General features: G+C 38.0%; 1 protein-coding gene across 1 annotated transcript in view; it reads left to right on the top strand.

Moving 5' to 3' along the window:
• CACUL1 (CDK2 associated cullin domain 1) overlaps nucleotides 1-23,534 on the top strand; it is a 75,449-nt gene that overhangs the window by 37,903 nt on the left and 14,012 nt on the right. Inside the window, exons 4-6 of the mRNA XM_040486593.1 lie at nucleotides 12,638-12,733; nucleotides 14,762-14,864; nucleotides 20,597-20,686. Coding sequence (XP_040342527.1) covers nucleotides 12,638-12,733; nucleotides 14,762-14,864; nucleotides 20,597-20,686 — 289 coding nt within the window. The remainder of the gene's footprint in view (nucleotides 1-12,637; nucleotides 12,734-14,761; nucleotides 14,865-20,596; nucleotides 20,687-23,534) is intronic.

Genomic DNA, 23,534 nt, shown 5'->3' with positions numbered 1-23,534 from the left:
CCCTATAGTACATTTTATTTATCCAGACTTTGTTATTTTAAGTCACTGAGATAAGTATTTGAGTTGACAGTATTTAGAATATCCTATTTGCCCCAACATTTGGATAATTGAATTTAATGGATAGAACATTCTATACTCTTAAAACTGTCTTAAATGACACTTCCATACTTTGATTATTTTTGTGTACATCTGAATCCAGAATCCATTAGAGCAATCATGAGGCATTTTTCCCCATGTAATGTTGATAAATTTATTGTATACATTAATGCACTTTATTCTTTTGAGAGTATATTTTCACTTTCACAACAACTATTGATGTTTTGATCTATTAGCTTTATAGCCAGTAACCTGTTCACAAGTGTGTTCCTTCCAGCAGTTGGTCAGTGACCTGGAGCTTGCGCTGTACATCGTGTACATGAATATTGTGTTTAAACAGACTTGGTTCTCAGGCCAGGACAATAACATTGACGTGTTAGGAATGGTACCGGTAATACTAACCTGAGTTCAGGGTTCTGAGAAGGAGAGGCCACAGAAACAGACATGGGGAAGAAAGATGTTGCAGTTTTTATTCCCCAGTAGGGCTGAATTTGGAATGGTTAGATGAGTATTTGTCAAGTAATTGTGTTTAAACCATTTATTTTACTAAGATTGGAGTAGTTTTAATGTCTCGTGAGCTGAATATATCTTGGTTGAGGTCAATATAATTTAACTCTAGACCTATTTGTAATAATGGAAATTAATAGAAACTAAACCATAATTAGTCAACATTACTTAACTTTGTGTCGCTCTTCAGAGACACCAGATTACAAATAAAAGCTTTACTGCCAAACCGCCAACAAACTGAGCCAAATTGTCTTGGTGTTTGAAGTCAGAGCAAGGGTTGCTTTGCTGTTTGTGTTTTGTCCAGTGGGTGGCAGCATAACTCAACTGGTTGTCTTGGTGGCCAATTTGAAATTTTACGTATTTTTTAGAGGCTAGAATTTCTGTACTCTGTTTAACTACAGAGTGTGTTTTGAAAAAAACTTTCATCCCCCGAATATGCTATTTAATCCTTACTGAGTATGATATTTTTTAAACTTTCTTTTAATGTTTATTTATTTTTTAGAGAGACAGAGTGCAAGCGGGGGAGGGAGAAAGAGGGAGACACAGAATCCGAAGCAGGCTCCAGGCTCTGAGCTGTCAGCACAGAGCCCAATATGAGGCTCGAACTCACCAACCGCGAGATCATGACCTGAGCTGAAGTTGGATGCTTAATCGACTGAGCCACCCAGGAGCCCCAGGATGATTTTAGATAATAAGAAAATTGCCTATTGTCTCTACATAGATTTCAAGTAAAATAATTATCATTGCCAACTGGTAGGCAGCTCTTCATATGTGTATTTCACTGAATTTGTTTTGAAAAAGTTATTTTGAGATCTATTTTTTTATCCAAACTGAAACTTAAAGCACTTGTTATAGCAAAGTTGTTCTTGTCTCACTGAATTTGGTAGTGAGATACTTCAACCCTCTGCAGACCATAATTCTAATAAGTTCACTGTCAGTCTTTCAAGATAAGGACTGTGTTTTCTTTTTATATGCCCTCATGGGGCTTAACATAGTGTCAGACTCAGAGAGAGATCCAATAAAATACTCGTTGATAAAAAGCATGTGCTTGCTTTACAGCTGAGATTACTAGAACCATCTACTTGTTACTTAAAACAGCATCCTGAAGATGGAATTTGTGATTAGCAAGAGAGTCAAATCACTCCAGTAATGAATAGATGTTTGTAGTTATTTATGATCACAGTGTATACAGAGTACAAATATGAGTTGTATTCTTTTTATTTATTTTTTAAATATTCATGTATTTATTTTGAAAGAGAGAGAATGAGGGAGGGGCAGAGAGAGAATCCTAAGCAGGCTAATGTGGGGCTCGATCTCACAAACCGTAAGGTCATGAACTGAGCGAAAGTCAAGAGTCCCCAGTTATATTCTTTTTAAAATAAACTTTTTGTTTTGAGACAGAGTCATGTATTTAAATTGGAAAAGATAAGGGAAAAAGTTTTCTTTAAAAAATAAGCAAATAGGGATAAGTGGTAATTTTTGTTAAGTATTAAAAGAGGTGAGGTGTGTAGAAAGTGAGAAGTCATCCTAGTCCATCTGACTTCTTTAGATATTTTCCTGTGTTAAGTAATCCTTGAACCTTTTGTAACTGCCATGTCATCTAGCTTAGTCACTGTTAATGTGGGTAAGCTATAGGAATCAGGGTCACAGAGGCTGGACTTTTAATTCAGTTTACTCTCAAAGACTCAGTGGAAACTTACATAAAGGAACTGGAATAAAGGTGCTTGGGTGGTTCATTTGGATGAGGATTCGACTCTTGATTTCAGCGCAGGTCATGATTTCACAGTTCCTGGTATTGAGCCTCGAATTTGGCTCTGGGCTTCAGCACAGAGCCTACTTGGGATTCTCTTTTTCTCCCTCTCTGTCTGCCCCTCCCCGACTCACTCTCTGTCAAAATAAATAAATGAGGGGCGCCTGGGTGGCGCAGTCGGTTAAGCATCCGACTTCAGCCAGGTCACGATCTCGCGGTCCGTGAGTTCGAGCCCCGCGTCGGGCTCTGGGCTGATGGCTCAGAGCCTGGAGCCTGTTTCCGATTCTGTGTCTCCCTCTCTCTCTGACCCTCCCCCGTTCATGCTCTGTCTCTGTCCCAAAAATAAATAAAAAACGTTGAAAAATAAATAAATAAATAAATGAACTTAAAAAAAAAGGAACTGGAGAATAGGTGTGGACTATCCTTGTGTTGGGGTTCACGGGGATTCTGAACTGTTAGTTTACGTGGCCTTTAATGATTTGTTACCGTTTCTGTTGTTTTCTTACCAGCCTTTGTGGCTGCCATCACTGATGGAGAAACTGTTCATGTGTCCATCCTTTCCTTAGACGAGCTGATCACTTTTTATTTTTATTATTTTTAAAAGATTTTATTTTTGGGAGGCACCTGGTGGCTCTGTCAGTTAAGCATCTGGCTCTTGATTTTGGCTCAGGTCATGATCTCACCATTCATGGGTTCGAGCCTGTGTCAGGCTCCATGCTGACCGTGGAAACTGCTTGGGATTCTCTTTCTCTCCCTCTCTGTTTCTGTCCCTCCCCTGTGTGCGACCTACATGCTTGCCCTCTCTCAAAATAAATAAACTTTAAAAAATATATATATATATCTGATTTTTTTTTTAAAGTAATCTCTACCTTCAATGTGGGGCTCAAACTCACGACCCCAAGACCAAGAGTCATTTGCTCTACCAATTGAGCCAGGCAGGCACTACGGAGCTGGTCACTCTTTAGAATTCCTTTCACCTAGCTGGACAGTGCAGCTGTAAAATACAGAGACTTCAGATCCCTGATGAGTTTGGAAAACTGATTATGTATTTTAACTAGTTTTTTTGTTATCATGAGGGTGGGACTGATGTTTTCTAGCAGCTTTCTGCATTCTGAGTGGATGTGGAACTTCATTACATTTTAATAACTTTATAATCACAACAGTGATTTGACAACAGTCAAGAAGCTGTTACATTTAAAATAAAAATTTAGGTAGAGTTTATCACTAATGTTAAAATGTTAGTGTATCATTTTTTACTAATTTGAGTATAGTTTGCAGCTAAATTGTTCCTGTTGTCATGCAGTAAATGCCTTGTGTTGCATGGGTGATTACTGCTCAACCCTCTCTTGAATCCTCTGGGCTTCCTTCCCATAAAACTGCTTTTCCTTCACAGTGGTCTACGCTTGACTTTTCTAAATATTTAGTGGCCGCTGACCAGCTGTTTAAAGAATCCCCTGAAATTCTCAGTAAAAATATACACTTCTGGAGGGGCACCTGGGTGGCTCAGTCGGTTAAGGGTCCGACTTCAGCTCAGGTCATGATCTCACAGTTCGAGCCCCACGTCAGGCTCTGTGCTCACAGTGCAGAGCCTGGAGCTTGCTTTGAGTCCTGTGTCTCCCTCTCTCTCTGCCCCTTCCCCGCTCATGCTTTGTCTGTCTCTCTCTCTCAAAATAAATAAATATTTTAAAAATATATATCTATACACTTCTGGAAAGTTTCGGAGTTAGGACTTTGGAGTGTGGCTCAGGAACCTGATCATTAACAAGCCCTTCGGGTGATGTGGAGAACAACATTCTTTGAGACTCGCTGGCCTGGAGAAGTGCACCACTGTTGCTGAACCTGGTCTCTCTTAAGCAAGGAGTGGTGTCATCTTGTTTAAATAGAAGACTGTGTTATGGCTGAAGCCACTCAACACATTTGCACCACTGAAGTTCTAGTCTGGGTTAGAGAAGTGTCCATGCAGACCGGATAATATAAACAGTAAAGCGTAGTTTAAGTGTCTCATGAAGAGGGACAGGTAAAATAGACAATGGTGTGTCCAGATGGTCATTATGTGGTAGAAATGTATTTGACCTAGGAGATGTTGCTGTATAGCTGAGTGATAAAAGCAGATTACAAAATAATGTAATTCCATGTTTGTTAAAACATGCACACACATACAAGAACAGATGGAAATGTTAATGGTAGTTATCTACCAATGTTGGTAGTGGGGTATTTCTATAATTGCGGTTTTAATCTTTTAAAATTTTAGTAAACATGTATTACTTCTGTAAAGATACATGTTAGTAGCTTTATGTGTTTTAGACCCTTCTCTCCCATCCTTTCTTCTTCCCTATTTCATTTTAACATGCAAAAGTCATTTCTTTATTTGAAGACAATGTTATTATGAACATAAAAGCACATATTCTTTTTTTTTAGGTTAATTTTTTAATTTATTTTGAGAGAGAAGGGGAAAGAGAGAGAATCCCAAGCAGGCTCTGCACTATTAGCACAGAGCTTGATGTGGGGCTTGAACTCATGAACTGTGAGACATGACCTGAGCTGAAATCCTGAGTTGGTTGCCTAACTGACTGCAACACCCAGGTGCCCCAAAGCACATATTCTAAAAATTTTTTTCATGTTTCATTTTGGTGGGATGGGGTTGGGGGCAGAGGCAGAGGAGGAGGGATATAAATAGGAAATTGTGGAACTTGTTTGTATCTTACATTTGTGTCCATTTTGATAGCCACTAGCCATGTGCATCTCTTCAAATGAAAATGGAATAAAAACTCAGTTCCTTAGTTTCATTAAATACATTTCAAGTGCTCAGTAGCCCTACATGGCTAGTGCAGGTATAGGACTTTTCCATCATTGCAGAAAGTCCTGTTGGCAGTACTGACCTCGATCGTAAGTAAGTAGTTTTAAGTCTATTGTCTAATAAAATTCTTGAAATAAATCATGTTGCTATAAAATTAATATACATCCCTTTAGAATAACTGACCACACTTTTTTATCTAGCTTTCAAAACTAAAGATAAACTTTTGTTTTCCTTCCCTTCTATGAAGGCTTGGCATGGTATGTCAAATCCAGCTCTTCCCGCCTTGCGCTAAGGAATATTCTTAATCATATATATATATAATTTATATATATTATTTATGTATTTATATATATTATATATAAATAATATATATTATTATATGTGTGTAATATAATATACACATATATACTCTATGTATAATATAATACAATATACTATATGTATAATAATAATATAATACAATACGTATACTATATGTATAATATAATATGTATGTGTATGTATATACGTATATATACATACATGTGTGTATATATATAAAATGTTAGTGATTCTTAGCAGGTTGGGTCTTCAAAACTAGGTGCTGCCAAAGTTCTTTTGGTTCCTATACCATAATCCATAAGACTATCATCTAGTTCTTTTTTTTTTTAACTTAAAAATTTTTTAAAAAGTGCTGTCTAGGGGCACCTGGGTGGCGCAGTCGGTTAAGCGTCCGACCTCAGCCAGGTCACGATCTCGCGGTCCGTGAGTTCGAGCCCCATGTCAGGCTCTGGGCTGACGGCTCAGAGCCTGGAGCCTGTTTCCGATTCTGTGTCTCCCTCTCTCTCTGCCCCTCCCCCATTCATGCTCTGTCTCTCTCTGTCCCAAAAATAAATAAAAACGTTAAAAAAAAAAAAAGTGCTGTCTATAAAATAACATCTATTTGAAGTTATTAATTGCAACATTGCGGTAACAAAAGATTGAAAACAAGCTGTCAATATGGAGATTAACTAGTACATTCAGATATTGTACTTAAAATTTTTTTTTTTCCAACGTTTATTTATTTTTGGGATAGAGAGAGACAGAGCATGAAGGGGGGAGGGGCAGAGAGAGAGGGAGACACAGAATCGGAAACAGGCTCCAGGCTCTGAGCCATCAGCCCAGAGCCTGACGCGGGGCTCGAACTCACGGACCGCGAGATCGTGACCTGGCTGAAGTCGGACGCTTAACCAACTGCGCCACCCAGGCGCCCCCAGATATTGTACTTAGAACAGGTTTCTTAAAGTGTGGTTTGGAACTTACTAGTTTCCCTGAAATCCTTTCAGGGGGTCTGCAAAATTGAAACTGTCTCTAGTACTACTAAGATGTTTTTTGCCCTTTTCTGTGTTGATACTTGTTCTGGTGGTGCACAAGCAGTGGTGCAAACTGTTGGTGCCTTTGCACAAATCTTCACTTTCACATGCTGCAGTAGAAAACGAAAGCATTTCACTTAAGAATATCCTAGAAGAAGCAGTGAAAATTATTAACTTTATGGTAACTTTGGGTACTTTAAAAAATATCCTGGGGGCGCCTGGGTGGCTCAGTCGGTGAAGCGTCCGACTTCCGGCTGAGGTCATGACCTCGTAGTTCGTGGGTTTGAGCCCCACGTCAGGCTCTGTGCTGACAGCTGGAGCCTGCTTCAGATTCTGTGTCTCCCTCTGTCTATGCCCCTCCTGTGCTTGTGCTTGCCCTCTCTCTTTCAAAAATAAATAAACATTAAAAAATTAAAAAAAAAAAATACTCTGTGCGGGGCACCTGGCTGGTTCGGTTGGAAGAACATGTGACTCTTGATCTTGGGGTTGGGAGTTCGAGCCCTATGTTGGGTGTAGAGATTACTAAAAACAAAAAAAAATAAACTTAAAAAATCCTGTGTGAAGAAATGGGAAACTACATACCAAAGTACAGTGATTGTTTTTTTTTTTTAATTTTTTTTTTTTAACATTTATTTATTTTTGAGACAGAGAGAGACAGAGCATGAATGGGGGAGGGTCAGAGAGAGGGAGACACAGAATCTGAAACAGGCTCCAGGCTCTGAGCGGTCAGCACAGATCCCGACGCGGGGCTCGAACTCCCGGAGTGTGAGATCGTGACCTGGCTGAAGTCGGACGCTTAACCGACTGCGCCACCCAGGCGCCCCCTGTTGACACTATTTTTATTTGAAAGAATGACGACAAACTGTGGTTGTTTAGACTTTGGTATATTCGACATTTTCTCAAATCAAGTGTGTCACTTCAAGGAAAGCAACTGACAGTATTTGTTGGCAATGATAAAATTCGAGCTTTGAAGTAAAAACTAGAATTTTGGAAAACCCGCATGGTCTACCACCATGACCTTGATAGCTTTCTAGGACTTTTAAAAAGACTCCTTTTTTTTTTTTTTTTTTTTTTAAGTTTTTTTTTTTTTGGGACAGAGGGAGAGCATGAACGGGGGGGGGGGGGAGAGAGAGAGGGAGACACAGAATCGGAAACAGGCTCCAGGCTCTGAGCCATCAGCCCAGAGCCTGACACGGGGCTCGAACTCACGGACCGCGAGATCGTGACCTGGCTGAAGTCGGACGCTTAACCGACTGCGCCACCCAGGCGCCCCTAAAAAGACTCTTCTGATGAGATAGGTGGTGATAGTAACAAATGTAATTTTTTCTTTTTCATGTATAGTGAAACGTGTCAACGTGTGGAAGATCTGCATAACTCAGTCAGTATTTTATAAATGACCAATTTGTGATGATATAAAATGTATGTGGTAAAAGATCCATTCATAGTACAAGATAGGCCAGTGGGTTTTAATGTAATAGAGTACAAAGAATTCATGATAGTTTCAGCTTTCCTGTTGCAACTAACCTTTGAGAAACTATCACTTGTCAAGTTTCAAAGAAAAATATCCACAATTACCTGAAAAGGATATTAAAAATGCCTTCCTTATCTGCCTACATATCTGTGTGAGGCTAGATTTTCTTCATTTACTTCAACCGAAACAACATACCATGACTGATTCCATACCACAGCAGGTATGAGAATCTAGCAGTTAAGCTAGATTCTGTTAAGCCAGGTGCTAAAGAGGCTTGCAAAAATGTAAAAACAGTGTCATTTTTCTTACCTTTTTTTGGAAAATAGTTATTTACATACAACTAGTTTGTAATCTAAAGTATATACTATAACATTAAAGTGTTAAAATGAAATAACCTTATTATTGTCATTTTGGAATAAATATGAATACATATTTTTAAAACCAAGGTTTAGTTTCTAGTATGGTAATTATTGATAGATCCAATCCATATGATACAAGCTTTTTGGAAGCTTTAATCATTTTTAGGAGTGTCAAGTGTTTCTGAGACCAAAACGTTTAAGAGCCACTAGAATAAAAGTCTCCAAGATAATGTTGTTAGGAAAGGTACAGATTGTTTTGGTTTTATATTAGCATTTGGGTGGAAAGGGATATAAATGGGATAGTTATTTTCTTGTATGTATGTAAAATTCTTCTGGAAGGATATAAAGGAATTAAGTGTTGGTTGGTCCAGTGAGGAAGGAGTAAAGGTAAACTCTTTACTTCCTTTTGAATGCATTTGAATTTTAAACCAGATGAATGTTATTACCCATTTAAAAACAGAAGAGATTGAAACATTCCTACCAGCTGTGTTATGAATTTCAGGGAATCTAGGTCTGTTATGAAAAGTTGGAGCAAGTTTGGAGCAATGGTCATTTTTCTGGCACCTTGCTTTTTCTTGTTTTTCTTTTCTTTTCTTTTTTTTTTTTTTTAGAAGAAAAATGAACCTTGCTTATTTTAGGGATGAAAAATTGCATTTAATGTCCAAGCCAAATACATTCATATTGAAATGATGTAAATCAAACAGGTAGCAATTTCCCCAGTGGGGCCCAAGGTATACTGAACTTAAGTTTTAAGGAGGAACAAACTGTTATTTTTTTTTAATAGCAGTTATTTCTAGTTCCTAGTAAAGAGATTGGATTTATTTTAGAAGACTGTTATAATTTATAGTCCTGTCATTTAAAAGGTTTTGAATAAGTGCTGCATGAAATGTGGAACTAAAAAAGCTAAGTAAATGTTCTGACATTTGATTTAGTACAAAAAGTGCTTTTTAATACTCATAACCTTTGAGGCTTTGGGAATTCTTGAAAAGAATAACTAAGGAATTCAATTTTATTTATTCTGTCTGCTATTAAGTGTGCCTTTTGATCAGTGTTCATACTTTTAACTTCTGAATAGATAAAGTGTCCTTTTATGAAAAGGGAAAATTATTTTAATGCAAAAACTCTTCAGATTTTCTTTTTCTCATATAATACTTCTAAAATTTATTTCTTTGGATGCTGAAATATCATTTCCAGAGCTCTTTGCAGCAGTTTAGAAAAAGATATTACATGTGATTCTGTCCATTAGTTATAGTTAAAAGTATGCTTATAATGTGGAACCATTTCCCCCAACTTCTTTAGTTAACAAAAGACTGCCTTTCATAATGTTAATAGGTTTTTCTGAAGTATTAGACAAATAGGTGGTTAACTCTGAAAGTTTACTTATCCTCACTAGTTGCATATGCATTTGTAATGTTTGACATTTTTCAAAGCATATTCATATTGTTTTCTTTGATTGTTGGCATATCTTAGAAGTAGCACAATTAGTATTCTTCCTATTTCATATTTATGGAAATTGAAATTCAGAAGGCTAAATGAATTGCCTAAGGTCATACAGTCTTGTCAGATAATAAAAAAGCAGTTTAGATTAAAACAAGGCTAGATTAGGTTAGATTTAGATACATTTAGAGAAATTTAGATATAAGGAAGACTGTCCTTGCAAAAATGCATTTATCTCTGCGTGCTGTGTTCCAGGTTCTGTGGTCAGCTGCGGAGGCATAAAGAAAAGACACAGGTCTTGCCCTCCGGGGACTTGAAGTTTAGTGGCAAAGACCAGCTAGCGGGAGAAGTGAAGAAGAGGGATGGTGCCCTGTTGGACGGCCTATATCTCAGATAGTTTTGAGAAAGGGACACAAATCTTGAAGGGTGAATAAAAGTTAGCTCAGGGTGAGTCTCATCAGGCCCTAGTGATAGAGACATTCAGGAAGAGGGGTCAAGGAGGTCTCAAACGGCACACCGACGTTGTTTGGGAACTGTTTAGGGGAGTGCCTTGTGAGTGCTGTGCCGGGCCGTGTACAAGAAGGAGCAAGATGTGAAGCAGAGAGGCAGATGGTGTGCCCTGAATTGTTCTAAAGGTTACGGGGTGCCAAACAAGGAGGGTGGATACATGGAAGGACTCCGATTGACCAGGGTTTGAGTCCTAGTTCTTGGGCTCACTGGCTGTGGGGGTGTAGACCAGTGACTCCTTCTGAGCCCTTAGTTGCCTCATACGTAGAATGGACATAACATTCAATTTGCAGGTAATTAGGAGGACCAAGAAAAATAAATGTGAAAAAAGGACCTAGTTTGTGCCAACCCTCTATTCAATAATGAGAGATGAATTAGAAGTAAGGACAGTTCACTACACATACTCTGACGTCTAAGTAGAACTGACAAAAGTATAAATTAAGTCTTATTTTAAAAATAGTATTAGAACATTGGGACACTTTTTAAATTTTTTTTTTTTCAACCTTTATTTATTTTTGGGACAGAGAGAGACAGAGCATGAACGGGGGAGGGGCAGAGAGAGAGGGAGACACAGAATCGGAAACAGGCTCCAGGCTCTGAGCCATCAGCCCAGAGCCTGACGCGGGGCTCGAACTCACAGACCGCGAGATCGTGACCTGGCTGAAGTCGGACGCTTAACCGACTGCGCCACCCAGGCGCCCCGAACATTGGGACACTTCTAAAACAGTATACCTGAAATGGTTTTATAATTTCATTGCTTAAATTTAGCACTTAGGAATCTTTTCAGCATAGCATTTCCTTATACCTTGTTTGAAAGCAAGACCTTCTGTGCAGGTTATGGTTGTCAGGTAGTGAGACTTCGCTGGGTTGGAACCACCTGTTTGCATGGCAGGTTGTGCCATGCCCATCCCCCTAACTCTCTAGCTCTGGAATGAATTCGTAGCTGGGAGACCTGGGTCTATCCTGTTTACTCTCTAATTTTAGACAAATGACTTGCCCATTTGTGCGTTTCTTCAATATTAAAATGGCACCTAATTAATTTACCTTTAGAGAATAAAATGCAATGGTAGATGGATGTACTTTCATAAAACACAGTGCCTTAGTCTGCTTGGGCTGCCGTAACAAAATACCGCAGACTCTGGTTGGTTTAAACAACAGAAATTTATTTCTCACTGTTCTCGAGGCTGGGGAGTCCAAGATTAATGTAGCCTCTGATTTGGTTTCTGATGAGAGCTCTTTTTCTGGCTTGTAGACAGCTATGGGCTTGCTGGGTGCTCACATGGCCTTTCCTCTGAGTGTGTTGGTGGGGGGATAGATAGGTGGAAGAGGGAGATAGAAAGAGAGAGGGAGGAAGGTTGAGCCCCCTGGTATCTTTTCTCATGACACTAATCCTAAAGGATCAGGGCTCCACTCTTATGACCTCATTTAGCCTTAATTGCTTCCTTATTCCAAATATAGGCACAGTAGTTCAGGCTTCAACACAGGAATTGGGGGAGGGGGACACATAATTCAGTCCATAGCCCGCAGTAAAATTGGAAGTGTTTCTTTCGATGGCTTTATGACCTGGTATTTTGGTAACAGTGAGTTAAAAGCCAGGCATGTATTATGTTTATTTTGTTGCTCTCCAGAGCTGCAGATGTATATGAACCATTTAAGTCTCTGCTTTCTAACTAATTGGTTAGCTATAGAAGTGGTATAGAACTCGGAATATTACTGTGCCTAAGGTAATTATAAAAATGCAGCAAACTTTTTTTTTTTTAATTTTATTTATTTATTTTGAGAGAGAGAGGGCAGAGAGAGAATCCCAAGCAGGCTCTGCACTGTCAGCATGGATCCTGATGTGGGGCTCCAGCTCACCAAGTGTGAGATCATGATCTGAGCTGAAACCAAGAGAGTTGGACGTTTAGCCAGCTAAGCCACACCCAAGCGCCCCCAACAGCCATTCTCATAGTGTATTAAGCCTGTGCCATTTCCTTGAGTTGTTTTTTTTTTTTTTTTTTCTTCTAGGTCCAAATACAGCCTGGTTCCTATCAGAAATGTACACATAGTTTAGTGATAATTTTAAAAATCATTTATCTTAATAAATACAACTTGGGAATTCAACTTTTTACTCATTAACCGAGCAAGCCTTTTAGCTAGCATGGTAAAGTTACACAGTTTTTAAAGACCGCAAAACCAAACTTCAGTTTTGCGTAGCAGATTTTGAAACAAAGATAGAAGTCTAAACTAAACTTCAGGATATACACCTTCTCCTTTTCTTTATTGGGAATTTCATTATGAATTTTGACTGGGACTTCTGAGTGTATTTGCATTTTAGATTTGTATTGGAAGGTCTTTATACTTGGTTTCCCATAATGATCACATTTATGTTCTTTCTCACAGGCCAGCCCTCCAGATCTCTATATTGAAAGATTTAATATAGCCCTTGGACAATATATGGGAGCATTGCAGAGCATTGTGCCTCTTTTCATATATATGGTAAGTTAGAGCTGTTTTCCCTTTCCAAAGTATCTCAGTTTATTGGCCTAAATACAGATAGATACAGAATTAAGCATGTTCTCTTTCTCTTTTACTACGTATTATGTTAGAAATGGAAATTAATCTACCTCAGTAATGTTTGATTGTGTTGACATAGACTTGTTTATACCCTTTTACTGTTTAAAAACTCCATAAATAACACTGCTGAATAGACAATTAGGCATTAATAATCAGCAGTCACTGTGTTAGCATTTATTTTATTTCTGCCATATGGAAGATCCTGTGCTTGGGAAATAAAGATATATAAGAAAGATTTCTTGTCCTCGGAAAGTAGAGAGTTAAGCAATATATTTAAAAACATGATGTGTGATAATGTCAAGTCACCCCATAAAAAAAGTAGAATACTAAAATTTTCTTCCACTATGATCTCTTTCATTTGGAGAATTATGCCATGAATATATTTTGTAGTCTGTTGACTTTGTTGATCTGAGCCGAAGTCGGACAGTCAACCGGCTAAGCCACCCAGGTGCCCAAGCCACAGAACCCTGATGTTGGTGTTCTTACTGAAGGCAGGGGCCCTTAAGAACCATTTTGCAATTCCTCTTTGTTTTTTAGATTAGGATATGGGATGTTTGGGTTGATCTGTATTCTGTAGCATAAAGATTGCTATCTGTGAAATACTAATCTCTAAAATGATTTATTCTCCACAAAATATACCTTGCTGAAAAAACAAAACAGAACACTGGGAGAAATCTGTATTATCAGCAGGGGACTATTACTTAAATAACTTGTGGAAGATTAACAGTAGAAAAGTAAGCAGTTAAAGGTAATAACATGTGTGTACATTTAGAGAGAAATCTCCAGATACATTAGGTAAAAAAAATCAACATGCAAAGCAGTATGTAATATTTCTTTATAGCAAGTGTTTTCTCTTTATTATGGAAAATAAAGCATATTCATATATATGCAAGCAGCATTTTAGAAAGAATATACAAAAGTTTCCGCAGTAGAATGGGGCCTTTGGGAATGCGACAGAGGGTCTGTTGTGCGAGACTTATTTTTGTTGCATGGTTTTATTTTGTCACCATGTACGTATTATTATGATTTTTATAATCTTCTAAGAATTAAGAGAATCAGAGAGCAACTTGCTAATGTTCTTCCTTGTATTTCCCACATTTGTCCATGGAGTTGACATTTAAATATGAACAAGTTCAATCTTGTTTGACTTGCCAGTCGTTCTCATCAGGATGCTTTGGCTACAAAAAAAACAGAACACCTGATTCAAAGTGATTTAAGCAAATTAGGAAAAGTATTAATCCCTTGGAATAAAACTCTGCAAATAAGGCTATCTCTAGGGTTGGTTGAATCCATGGTTCAGTAGTGTTACCAAGGATTCAGGTTCTTTTTTGTCTCTTCACTGTACACAGCATCTGTTTCATCTTATTCTCACGGTCGTAAAGTGACTATAAGATGCTTGGCACCAAAGCCTAGGTTTCCCTCAGTCTGATTGTTCTGTGTTGGGTCATGTGTCTGCCTTTGAATCAAAAACCATTCCTAAGAAATGCCACAGGTGAATAACTTAGACTAATGATTACAATGGATTGTATGTTGGGGAGTCAACCAGTGCCTGCTCAGCCTAGATCGTTGGTAAAGGGGGTACCTTTCCCTAGTGTTTCCTGTTGTTGCCTTTCAATGATGGAGTGTTTCTAAAGGGCATGTTATGTGCCTCTCCCGCAGTGTGGTCCATGTGTCTCTATATCTGTGTAGTTAATGTTGAGTATCTTCCCGTGTTCTTTTGGAGTGTAGTGTGGTTCATAGCATTTTATCTTTATGTACTTTAACCCCTTGCCAGAAAGACATATAACTAATAGTAGCAGGGCTTTTGTTTTCTGATATTGGGGTTTAATGTTTTAATTGATGCCCTTATAAATTGTTTCCTAAAATAAGTTATTTTTTAGTGCTTCAGTTCATTAGACAGATCATTTCCCCCTAATCGATACACTAAGCATAATGTATTTTCTCTTTCAGAATAAGTTTTACATCGAAACCAAGCTTAACAGAGACCTAAAAGATGACCTTATAAAGCTGTTTACGGAACATGTTGCAGAAAAGCACATTTACAGCCTAATGCGTAAGTGTTTTCAACTTACAGGGATGAGTTAACACTAACAAGGTTTTTTTTGTTTTTGTTTTTAAGTTTATTTATTTTGAGAGAGAGCGAGAGCATGAGCAAGGGAGGAGCATAGCGAGAGGAGAGAGAGGATCCCAAGCAGGCTTTGTGCTGTTGGTGCAAAGCCCAACACAGGGCTCAACCTCATGAACTGACCTCACAAACTGTGAGATCACCATCCGAGCTGAAATCAAGAGTCGTACTCCTAACCGACTGAGCCACCTAGGCACCCCAGTGATCTTTTTGATTTTTGATTAGAGAGCATCGGCATATAAAGCCCAGTGTTGACATCTTCTGAATCATAGCAAGAAGTGTTGGAAGTTCAGTTCTGTAGAGAGAGACCCAAAGGAATTGAAAATGTGATTTGAAGCCCCCTGGAGAGCTGGGGGCACTTAGCCAGGTTATTGGGCAGTGAGTGCCTTTATTATCTGGCCTGACACTTCCTCTTCCCCCGCATCCCTCCGCCAACAATGGGGGAAGTTAACCCCTAACTTTGTTACGGGTAATTCTAGAAGGAGCACAATACTGTATCTTTGAAATGGAAGCACAGAATCCTCTCTGATTTTTTTTACCCTTTGATATAAAAATCTCTTCTCAAAAAAAAAAAAAAAAAAAAATCTCTAGTCTGGCTCTGTCACTTATTAACTATATGTTAGGCAAGCTTCTCAGCCTCTGGTCCTGAGTTTTTCTTCTATTAGTTGGGACTTGTAAAATGTTTACTGTAATGGCAACATAGTTAGCAAGTAAGCAGATCAAAGTGCCAAGTTCAGTTAGTTTTTCTCTCCCCCTATTCCTTGGCCCCCTGCCCCATCCCAGTAGGTGGCATCTTATCCTACCTTTCCTGAAAGAGTATACCTCTCTACGTGGAGTTTAGGAAGTCCCTACAACCTAATGTCTCAGCATCTTTTAAAAGCTCCTATTTTATGCAGTATATTATTGAAGTCGTTTTTTAGAATTTGGCAGATATTTGGATTTGTAGTATGTATTTTTTGCTTTCCTAATAGTCATAAATAGTCTGTACCACAGCAAACTTTTATTAGTATTTACAGAAGAATTATTCTAAGCTTGACCATAAACTCTTTCTAATTTTTGAGTTTAAATTAAGAGAAGGAACTGTTAAACATTGGGCTGGTTTATTTTAGAAAAGCAGAATTTTCAAATAATATGCTAGATGAAGATAATATTTGTTTCATTATTATGTTCCCAACAGATTCTAGAATCAGAATAGAGACTGATATCTTGGGAGTACGACTTTTGAAAAAACTGGACATATGTTTATAAACATCTTTAAACGTAATCTCATGAGATATTGCAGCTGTTACAACCACTTAAATATTATCTCTGATGTTGACATTGTCTTTGCCTTCATTGTAAATTAGAACAGAGTATTTTGAAGTCTTTCCTTTTAAAATTCTTTGAGAAACGCTGCCATTTGGTAGAAAAGCTTATTTGATTACTCTGTATGTTTTTATATTTGTCATTAATTTGGAAATCAATTTTATTAGGCAAAAACAAAGAAAATATTCAAAGAGAATATAGTAGTCCAGATCTGGTGAGACAACTCTGTCTTCAGTCCATGTAAGCCTTCCATAAATTCATGATATTTTATAAGATCAGACCACATAAAGACATAAAATCCGGAAAAAAATGAATTTTTTTCCTTTTAAACCTTCAATTAATTTGTACTTTATTTTTCAAAAAAAAGTAATTATCATCTTGTTTATTATAGAATCTGATTTTCAACCAAAATTATATTTAAAGGTAGACAGGCTTTTCTTTTCCAAGTAAACTGTAAAGTTCCTTAAGCTTTTGTAAATTGGATAAACCTGAGCTTATCAGTTATCTGTTGAGCAGTTACCAGGCATTGTGCTTAGAGTAAGGGATTCACACAGTGATCACTGGCCTAGTTTGGGCTCTGTAACAACAAGAGACACTCTAAGTGTTTAATAATGTTATGTTTAAAAAAAAAGATTTTTTAAAAATAAACACACATATAGTGCTTACTATGTAGTAGGACCTATTCTAGGTACTTTAGGACAGTCATTACCTCCATTTTACAGATGGAGAAAATGAGGCATAGAAAGGCTAATATTAATTAAATCAGAAGAACACAGCTATTAAGAATTGATTTCTTGGCCCTAGTTGACATTTTCCTATACTTATCCCCTCCAGCAAAAACAGCTACATTCCATGTGTATAATTTTCTGAATTCTGATCAGTAATTTCCTTTTTGTGGCTTTAGATACATTTGAAAATGCTAGTGTTTATTATTACCATGTAACATATCACCTCAACACATAATCTTTTATAAAGTCATTTATTTTGCTCACATCTGCAATTTGGGCAGGGCTTTGCGGGGCACTTTATCTCTTTTGTACTCAGCATCGGCTGATGCGACTCACCCAGGGGTCGGGGACTTTGAAGATGGGTCACTCATATGACTGGCAAGTTGTGGTGGCTGTAGTTTTCTCTCTTGTGTTCCCTCTGACTGTCCCAAGATCTAGGAAATGGAAACTGCCAGTTTCTTAAGTCCTGGGCCTAGAAACTGGCATAGTGTCACTTTTGCTGTCTTCTGTTGAGCAGGCAGTTATAGAACCCAGATTCCAGGGGACTGGACAGGGACACCTCTCAGTGGGAGACCTGTTGAAACAATTTAGGGGCCATGTTTTACAGCAGAGCAAAATGAACACCCTCTCTGCTAATGAATAATTGGCATTCGAATGCCCTGGTTTTTAAAAATTTGTGTATTATTTTTTAAAAGCAGGGTTTTTTTTTTTTTTTTTTAAGTTTATTTTGAGAGAGAGAGACAGACAGACAGAGATAGGAGGGGTTGAGAGAGAGGGAGAGAGAGAATCCCAAGCAGGCCTGTCTGCCCTGCCAGTGTGGAGCCGGATATAGGACTCACACCCACAAACCACGAGATCATGACCTGAGCTGAACCAGGTGTCCCTTTAATGCCCTAATGATCACCTAGGTGTCCCTTTAATGCCCTATTTTAACAATTGTTTCATGAATGAAGATAGTGACTTCTCATTGCAAATAAAGGTAGTTTTTTTTTTTTAACTTTTATTTTTTTTTTAATGTCTATTTATTTTTGAGAGAGAGAACATGAGCCGGGGAGGAACAGAGAGAGAGAGAGAGAGGGAGACACAGAATCTGAGGCAGGCTCCAAGCTCTGAGCTGTCAGCACAGAGCCCGATGTGGGGCTTGAACTTGTGAAGCACGAGATCATGACCTGAGCTGAAGTTGGACACTCAAGTGACTGAGTCACCGGGGCACCCCAAAAAATATTTTTAATTTCAGTTTTGATTTTAAGAATTACTACTCATATTAAAAGAGGAGAGAAGCCCTGGGGTCAGCTTGTAGCTCTGAGGAATAATTGGATGAGTGGAGGAGCTTCGTTCTGGTTCCAGGTCAACTGTTAAGCTGTGTGACTCTCAGGATGGCACTTAATCTCTCTGGACTTTAATATCATAGACTGTAAAGAAAGAGGTGAGAGCATTAGAAGTTCACTAAAGTCCAATTCTAGTTTCCATCAGTGGGATTGTTGGAGAATCCTTGTTTTGTCTTTTTAACTATATAATTTGGGGGGGGGGGGGGACTGTTAACTAAGGGTTTAGTTAACAGTGGCTTTAGTACTAGTTAGTACTTTATTAGTACCTGTTACATGTAAGATCTGTATTTCAACGGTGGCATGGTGAATTAGAGTGCAAATTTAGAGTGAAACATAGGTTCTCAGCCCTCTTCTGCTGCCTGCTAGCTCTGTGACTTTGGATGCATTTTTTCATTGTGTTTTATATTGTTTTGTTTTTAGCCTCTGTTTCCCTATCTGTTAAAAAAAAAAAAGATGATAATTAAGCTTGTGAGAAAGTAAATTGTAAGTAAAGTTTATGAGAAACCTGTAAAGTACCTAGCACCTGTTAAATACTCAAGAAATATTTTCTTCCCAGTCTCAAGCTGCTGCCTCCCCAGATTCTCTTCCTTTTTCTTAAAAGAGGAGATCAACTACAAGTCTTCTAAACACTGATCTCCTAAAAATAATTTAGGTGGAGAGGATTTTAGTGAACTGTTAACACCTTCTCAACTTTGTAATTGTTTGTTATTGAATATAATTCTTTTCATTTAATTCACCCCAAATTAATTTTTATATATTTTATGTATAATTTAATTTGTGAATGTATCATTTCGTCATTTGTAAATGTATATATTTGATTACATAATTAACATGTGACTGAACATGAAGAATTTAGTGGGATCAAGATTTACGAAGGCCAAGATGATTGGTCAAAAGGTAGGAAATGATTTGAGATAGAGTCTGCATGTGGGACATATGTTGAAATTAGAGATAACCTTGAGTTGAAGAGACTCCTAGGGTCTAAAATTTAGAATTGCAATTTTTAGGGGCACCTGGGTGATCAGTCGGTTAAGCATCCAGCTTTGGCTGAGGTCATGATCTCACAGTTCGTGTGTTTGAGCCCTGTATTGAGTTCTCTGCTGTCACCGCAGAGCCCGCTTCGGGTCCTATGTCTTTGTCTCTCTCTGCCCCTCCCTGCTCGAGCTCTCCCTCTCTCTCAAATATAAATAATTATTAAAAAAATAAAAATAAAATAAAAATAAATAATAAAAAAATAATTGCATTCTAAAACATTTTCTGCAGTGCTTTTGTCATCCTTAAAATGTATCTATCTGTGCCATTCAGAGTTAGCAGCTCTCTCCTGACCATAGAAGCAGAAGGATCACCTTGAACAGTATACCTCTTACTGTCATCACATAAGTTCAGATGTAACTCGCATTGCGTGTTTGAAAACTATAAAATCATTGCTGGCCAAGTGAGGTGGTGTTTTCATTTTTGAAAAGGCATAGCTTATATATGACTTTACAAGCTTGGCTTAGAGTAAAATTATGCCAAGTTTTATGGGTTTGGGGGTAGTCAATTGTAGGTCTTTGAGAGATAAATTAAAAATTAACTTCTGAGTCAGTGGTGTCTGTTGTATCTACGAAATGATGGAATATGTTGATATCTGTTAGTGATGTTATTTGGAGGAATTATTTCTATTTATTTAAAAATGTTTTAATAAAATTTTCATTGGAGAAGATAACCTAAAAGAAAACTGACTCTCTTGTCACTGTCGGTCGGAGTCCTGTGGTTGTGAGAGTCAGGAAAGTGAGGATGAGCCAGGCAGTGTCTTGTCTTTACTTTTAGTAAGAAAAAAGTCATGTGGTTGTAGCATTTGGAAAAGTGACTTTCTGACTGATTGCATTTCCTAAAATTATGAATGAAGTATCCAGGAGCCTCAAATATGGCGATTTGGGGAAAGAGAAATGATTCAAGGGGGTTAGAGACCATTTTATTTTCCAAATGTAAACCTCCTGACTCATGAACTTAGTGGGAGGTACTCTCAGCTCACTTGCTAAGTACCGTGAATACTATTGCTTTTGGAAAGCTTATTTTCAGAACCTCCATGAATTGAATAATCTCCCTTAGTGTTTTAACAGACCTGCACGTGTTTACTTATTAGATTGAGCTCTAGTGCATTGGATTTTTAAAACTCTTTGGAGTATAAACTTGGTTTGTCCTCTGAGGCTGTTCTTTTCTTGTGCTTGTTTGCTCTTTAGTCTTTGGGAAAAATAGTAACAGAAACCTTGACAATAAGTGTTCTATCATTTTTATAACCCATTTTCTCTTCTTTCAGCTTTACTCTTAGAAGCCCAGTCAACACCATTTCAGGTCACACCTTCAACTATGGCAAATATTGTGAAAGGCCTATACACTCTCAGACCAGGTAAATAGTGGTCATTTCTTTTGGGGTTGGGCTTGTTTATCTGTTTATGGTAGCTCCAGCTTATCCAAGAGGACAGTGTTTATCTATCTGTTTCTTGAGGCTTAATGGTATTTGGATTTGTTATAGCAAAAAAACCCAGAAAACATTGAGTAGATACTACACTCATCATTATGAAATGTAAACTCAGGACTCGCTTGAAATTCTTTCCACACTAGTGAAAACCAACTCGGTTAGGAAATACAAGGAATGAATTTGTAGCAGACATTTTGGATGAAATTGAATCTCACTCATATCCAGTATTAATCTCTTTTTTTGTTATGAGTTTCTCCTTTGCTTGTACCCCACACTGCAAGTATATGTAGACATACACACCCACAACTTCATGTTCTCAGGCCTATTTTATAAATTGCAAGGAATCTAGAAGTGTTGGTAAATGTACAGTCATTTCATAAGTATATTGTGAGGAGAGAGAGAGTCAGAACAGCAGAACCAAAAATCAGAGATCACTGTATTCAAAGGCCTGGCTTGTAAATTGTCTTAATGTATCTATCTTAGAATTAAAAACAAACAAACAAACAAACAAACATTATGAGGGGCGCCTGGTTGACTCAGTCGGTTGAACGTCCGACTTCGGTTCAGTCATGATCTCCCGGTTTGTGGGTTCAAGCCCTGCGTCAGGCTCTGTGCGGACAGCTCAGAGCCTGGAGCCTGCCTCAGATTGTGTCTCTCCCCCTCTCTCTGCCCCTCCCATGCTTATGCCCTGTCTTTCTCTGTCTCTCAATAATAAATAAATGTAAAAAAAAAAAAAATTTTTTTAAATTATGAATATAAAGGAACCCCAAGATGTTTTTGTATTTATCTTCCTATTTATAAGCCAGAACCTCAATCTTGTCATACAGTTGTCCAGCGAATTACAAAATGCCTTTAGTAAGAGAGATTGCAAAAGCTCTCAGGGTAGGGGCACCTGGGTGGCTCAGTCAGTTAAGTGTTCGACTTCGGCTCAGGTCATGATCTTGCGGTTTGTGGGTTTGAGACCCATGTTGGGCTCTGTGCTGACAGCCTAGAGCCTGGAGCCTGCTTCGGATTCTGTCCCGTCCCCCCCACCCCCCACCCCTCCCCTGCTCTCGCTCTTTCTCTCTCTCTCTTTCAAAAATAAATAAATATTAAAACAAACAAAAAAAAAGATCTCAGGGTAGAACATTGTTCTACAATCTAGAAACCTTAAGGGATGCTTTTTTGACAGTGCTTTTTTGTGGAATTCTTTTTTTTTTTTTTTTTTTTTAATTTTTTTTTTTCAACGTTTATTTATTTTTGGGACAGAGAGAGACAGAGCATGAACGGGGGAGGGGCAGAGAGAGAGGGAGACACAGAATCGGAAACAGGCTCCAGGCTCTGAGCCATCAGCCCAGAGCCTGACGCGGGGCTCGAACTCACGGACCGCGAGATCGTGACCTGGCTGAAGTCGGACGCTTAACCGACTGTGCCACCCAGGCGCCCCTTTGTGGAATTCTTTATGTCATTTAAGGATTGAATGAAATAAAACATGATCTAAAGAGCTTAACATGGTACCTGATAATAAGCATGGCTGATATTAGCTGTTTTGATTACTCTTCAGTTGGGTCCAGTGGTTATTTTATTTTCATTAATTGATGGCTTGTTTGCTTAATTAATTTGAAAGACGTGAGAATTTAGCTTGCTGAAATGGAAACCAATTAAAAACTGTGGTGCCAGTAGTAGACTGTGATGTCAGAAATACCTTCTTTCCCAGGTTACTTTGTAAATGATGAGTGTCTGCTAGAATATTCAGATGTAATGTTACTTAAATTTGGATCAGGCCTTGCTCTATTCTTGATAACTGTAAACAAGTTATTCTTATAAAGTAATTAATTACTTACATAAAATAGCAAAAATATTTTATTACATATGTCCAGTAAACTGATGTTTTCTAGTTTCTCAGAATTTTGTATTCATTTTATTAAATGATGAAAATGGCTCATGAAGTTTTCTTTTAGTGCTATAGGTTATGAATTTTTTTTTCTTTAATTTTGGAAGGCATCCAAATGCAGTATGACAAATTTCTAAATTCTGCCTCCCAAGTAGGCAGCTTTATCAGCTCTGGCTTTTATCATCTATAGCAAAATTGCATAATAAAACTAATCACTAAGGGTAGGAAAACTTACAGATATGTATTTATCCAAACGCTGTTTTATCCATGTTCGAGCTCTTATAATAGGATTCATACTACTTGTGAGGAGAATTTTGTATTTGAGAGTTGTCCTTTTGAAAAGGCGAATTTTATCACAGACTAACCGTTTGCCGCCCTAGGCATTTTCTGAGATACTATTAAACATATTTTGACATTTACCTGTCTTGCCAGTGCCTGTTGTGCTCCCGGTTTGTTAAAGTAGTTTTAGTCACTGGACAGATTAAGGTTAAAATACTTTAAAAGTTGAATTTTATTTATTTATTTATTTTTAAAAATTTTTTTTTTCAACGTTTATTTATTTTTGGGACAGAGAGAGACAGAGCATGAATGGGGGAGGGGCAGAGAGAGAGGGAGACACAGAATCGGAAACAGGCTCCAGGCTCCGAGCCATCAGCCCAGAGCCTGACGCGGGGCTCGAACTCACGGACCGCAAGATCGTGACCTGGCTGAAGTCGGACGCTTAACCGACTGCGCCACCCAGGCGCCCCTAAAAGTTGAATTTTAAATGTGGAAGTTTCTTTCATTGCAGTGGTTCTCAAGCACTGATCTTTGTATAATGAGAGTCACCCAAGAAAGTTTTTTAAACTAACTCCTAGACCCTAATCCTTGGAGATTCTTATGACTATTACAATTTTTGGTGTG

Source organism: Herpailurus yagouaroundi, unplaced genomic scaffold (genome assembly GCF_014898765.1).
Source record: "Herpailurus yagouaroundi ecotype Mexico unplaced genomic scaffold, PumYag 163, whole genome shotgun sequence".
Taxonomy (NCBI): domain Eukaryota; kingdom Metazoa; phylum Chordata; class Mammalia; order Carnivora; family Felidae; genus Herpailurus; species Herpailurus yagouaroundi.
This window is presented reverse-complemented; position numbering and strand designations above follow the sequence as displayed.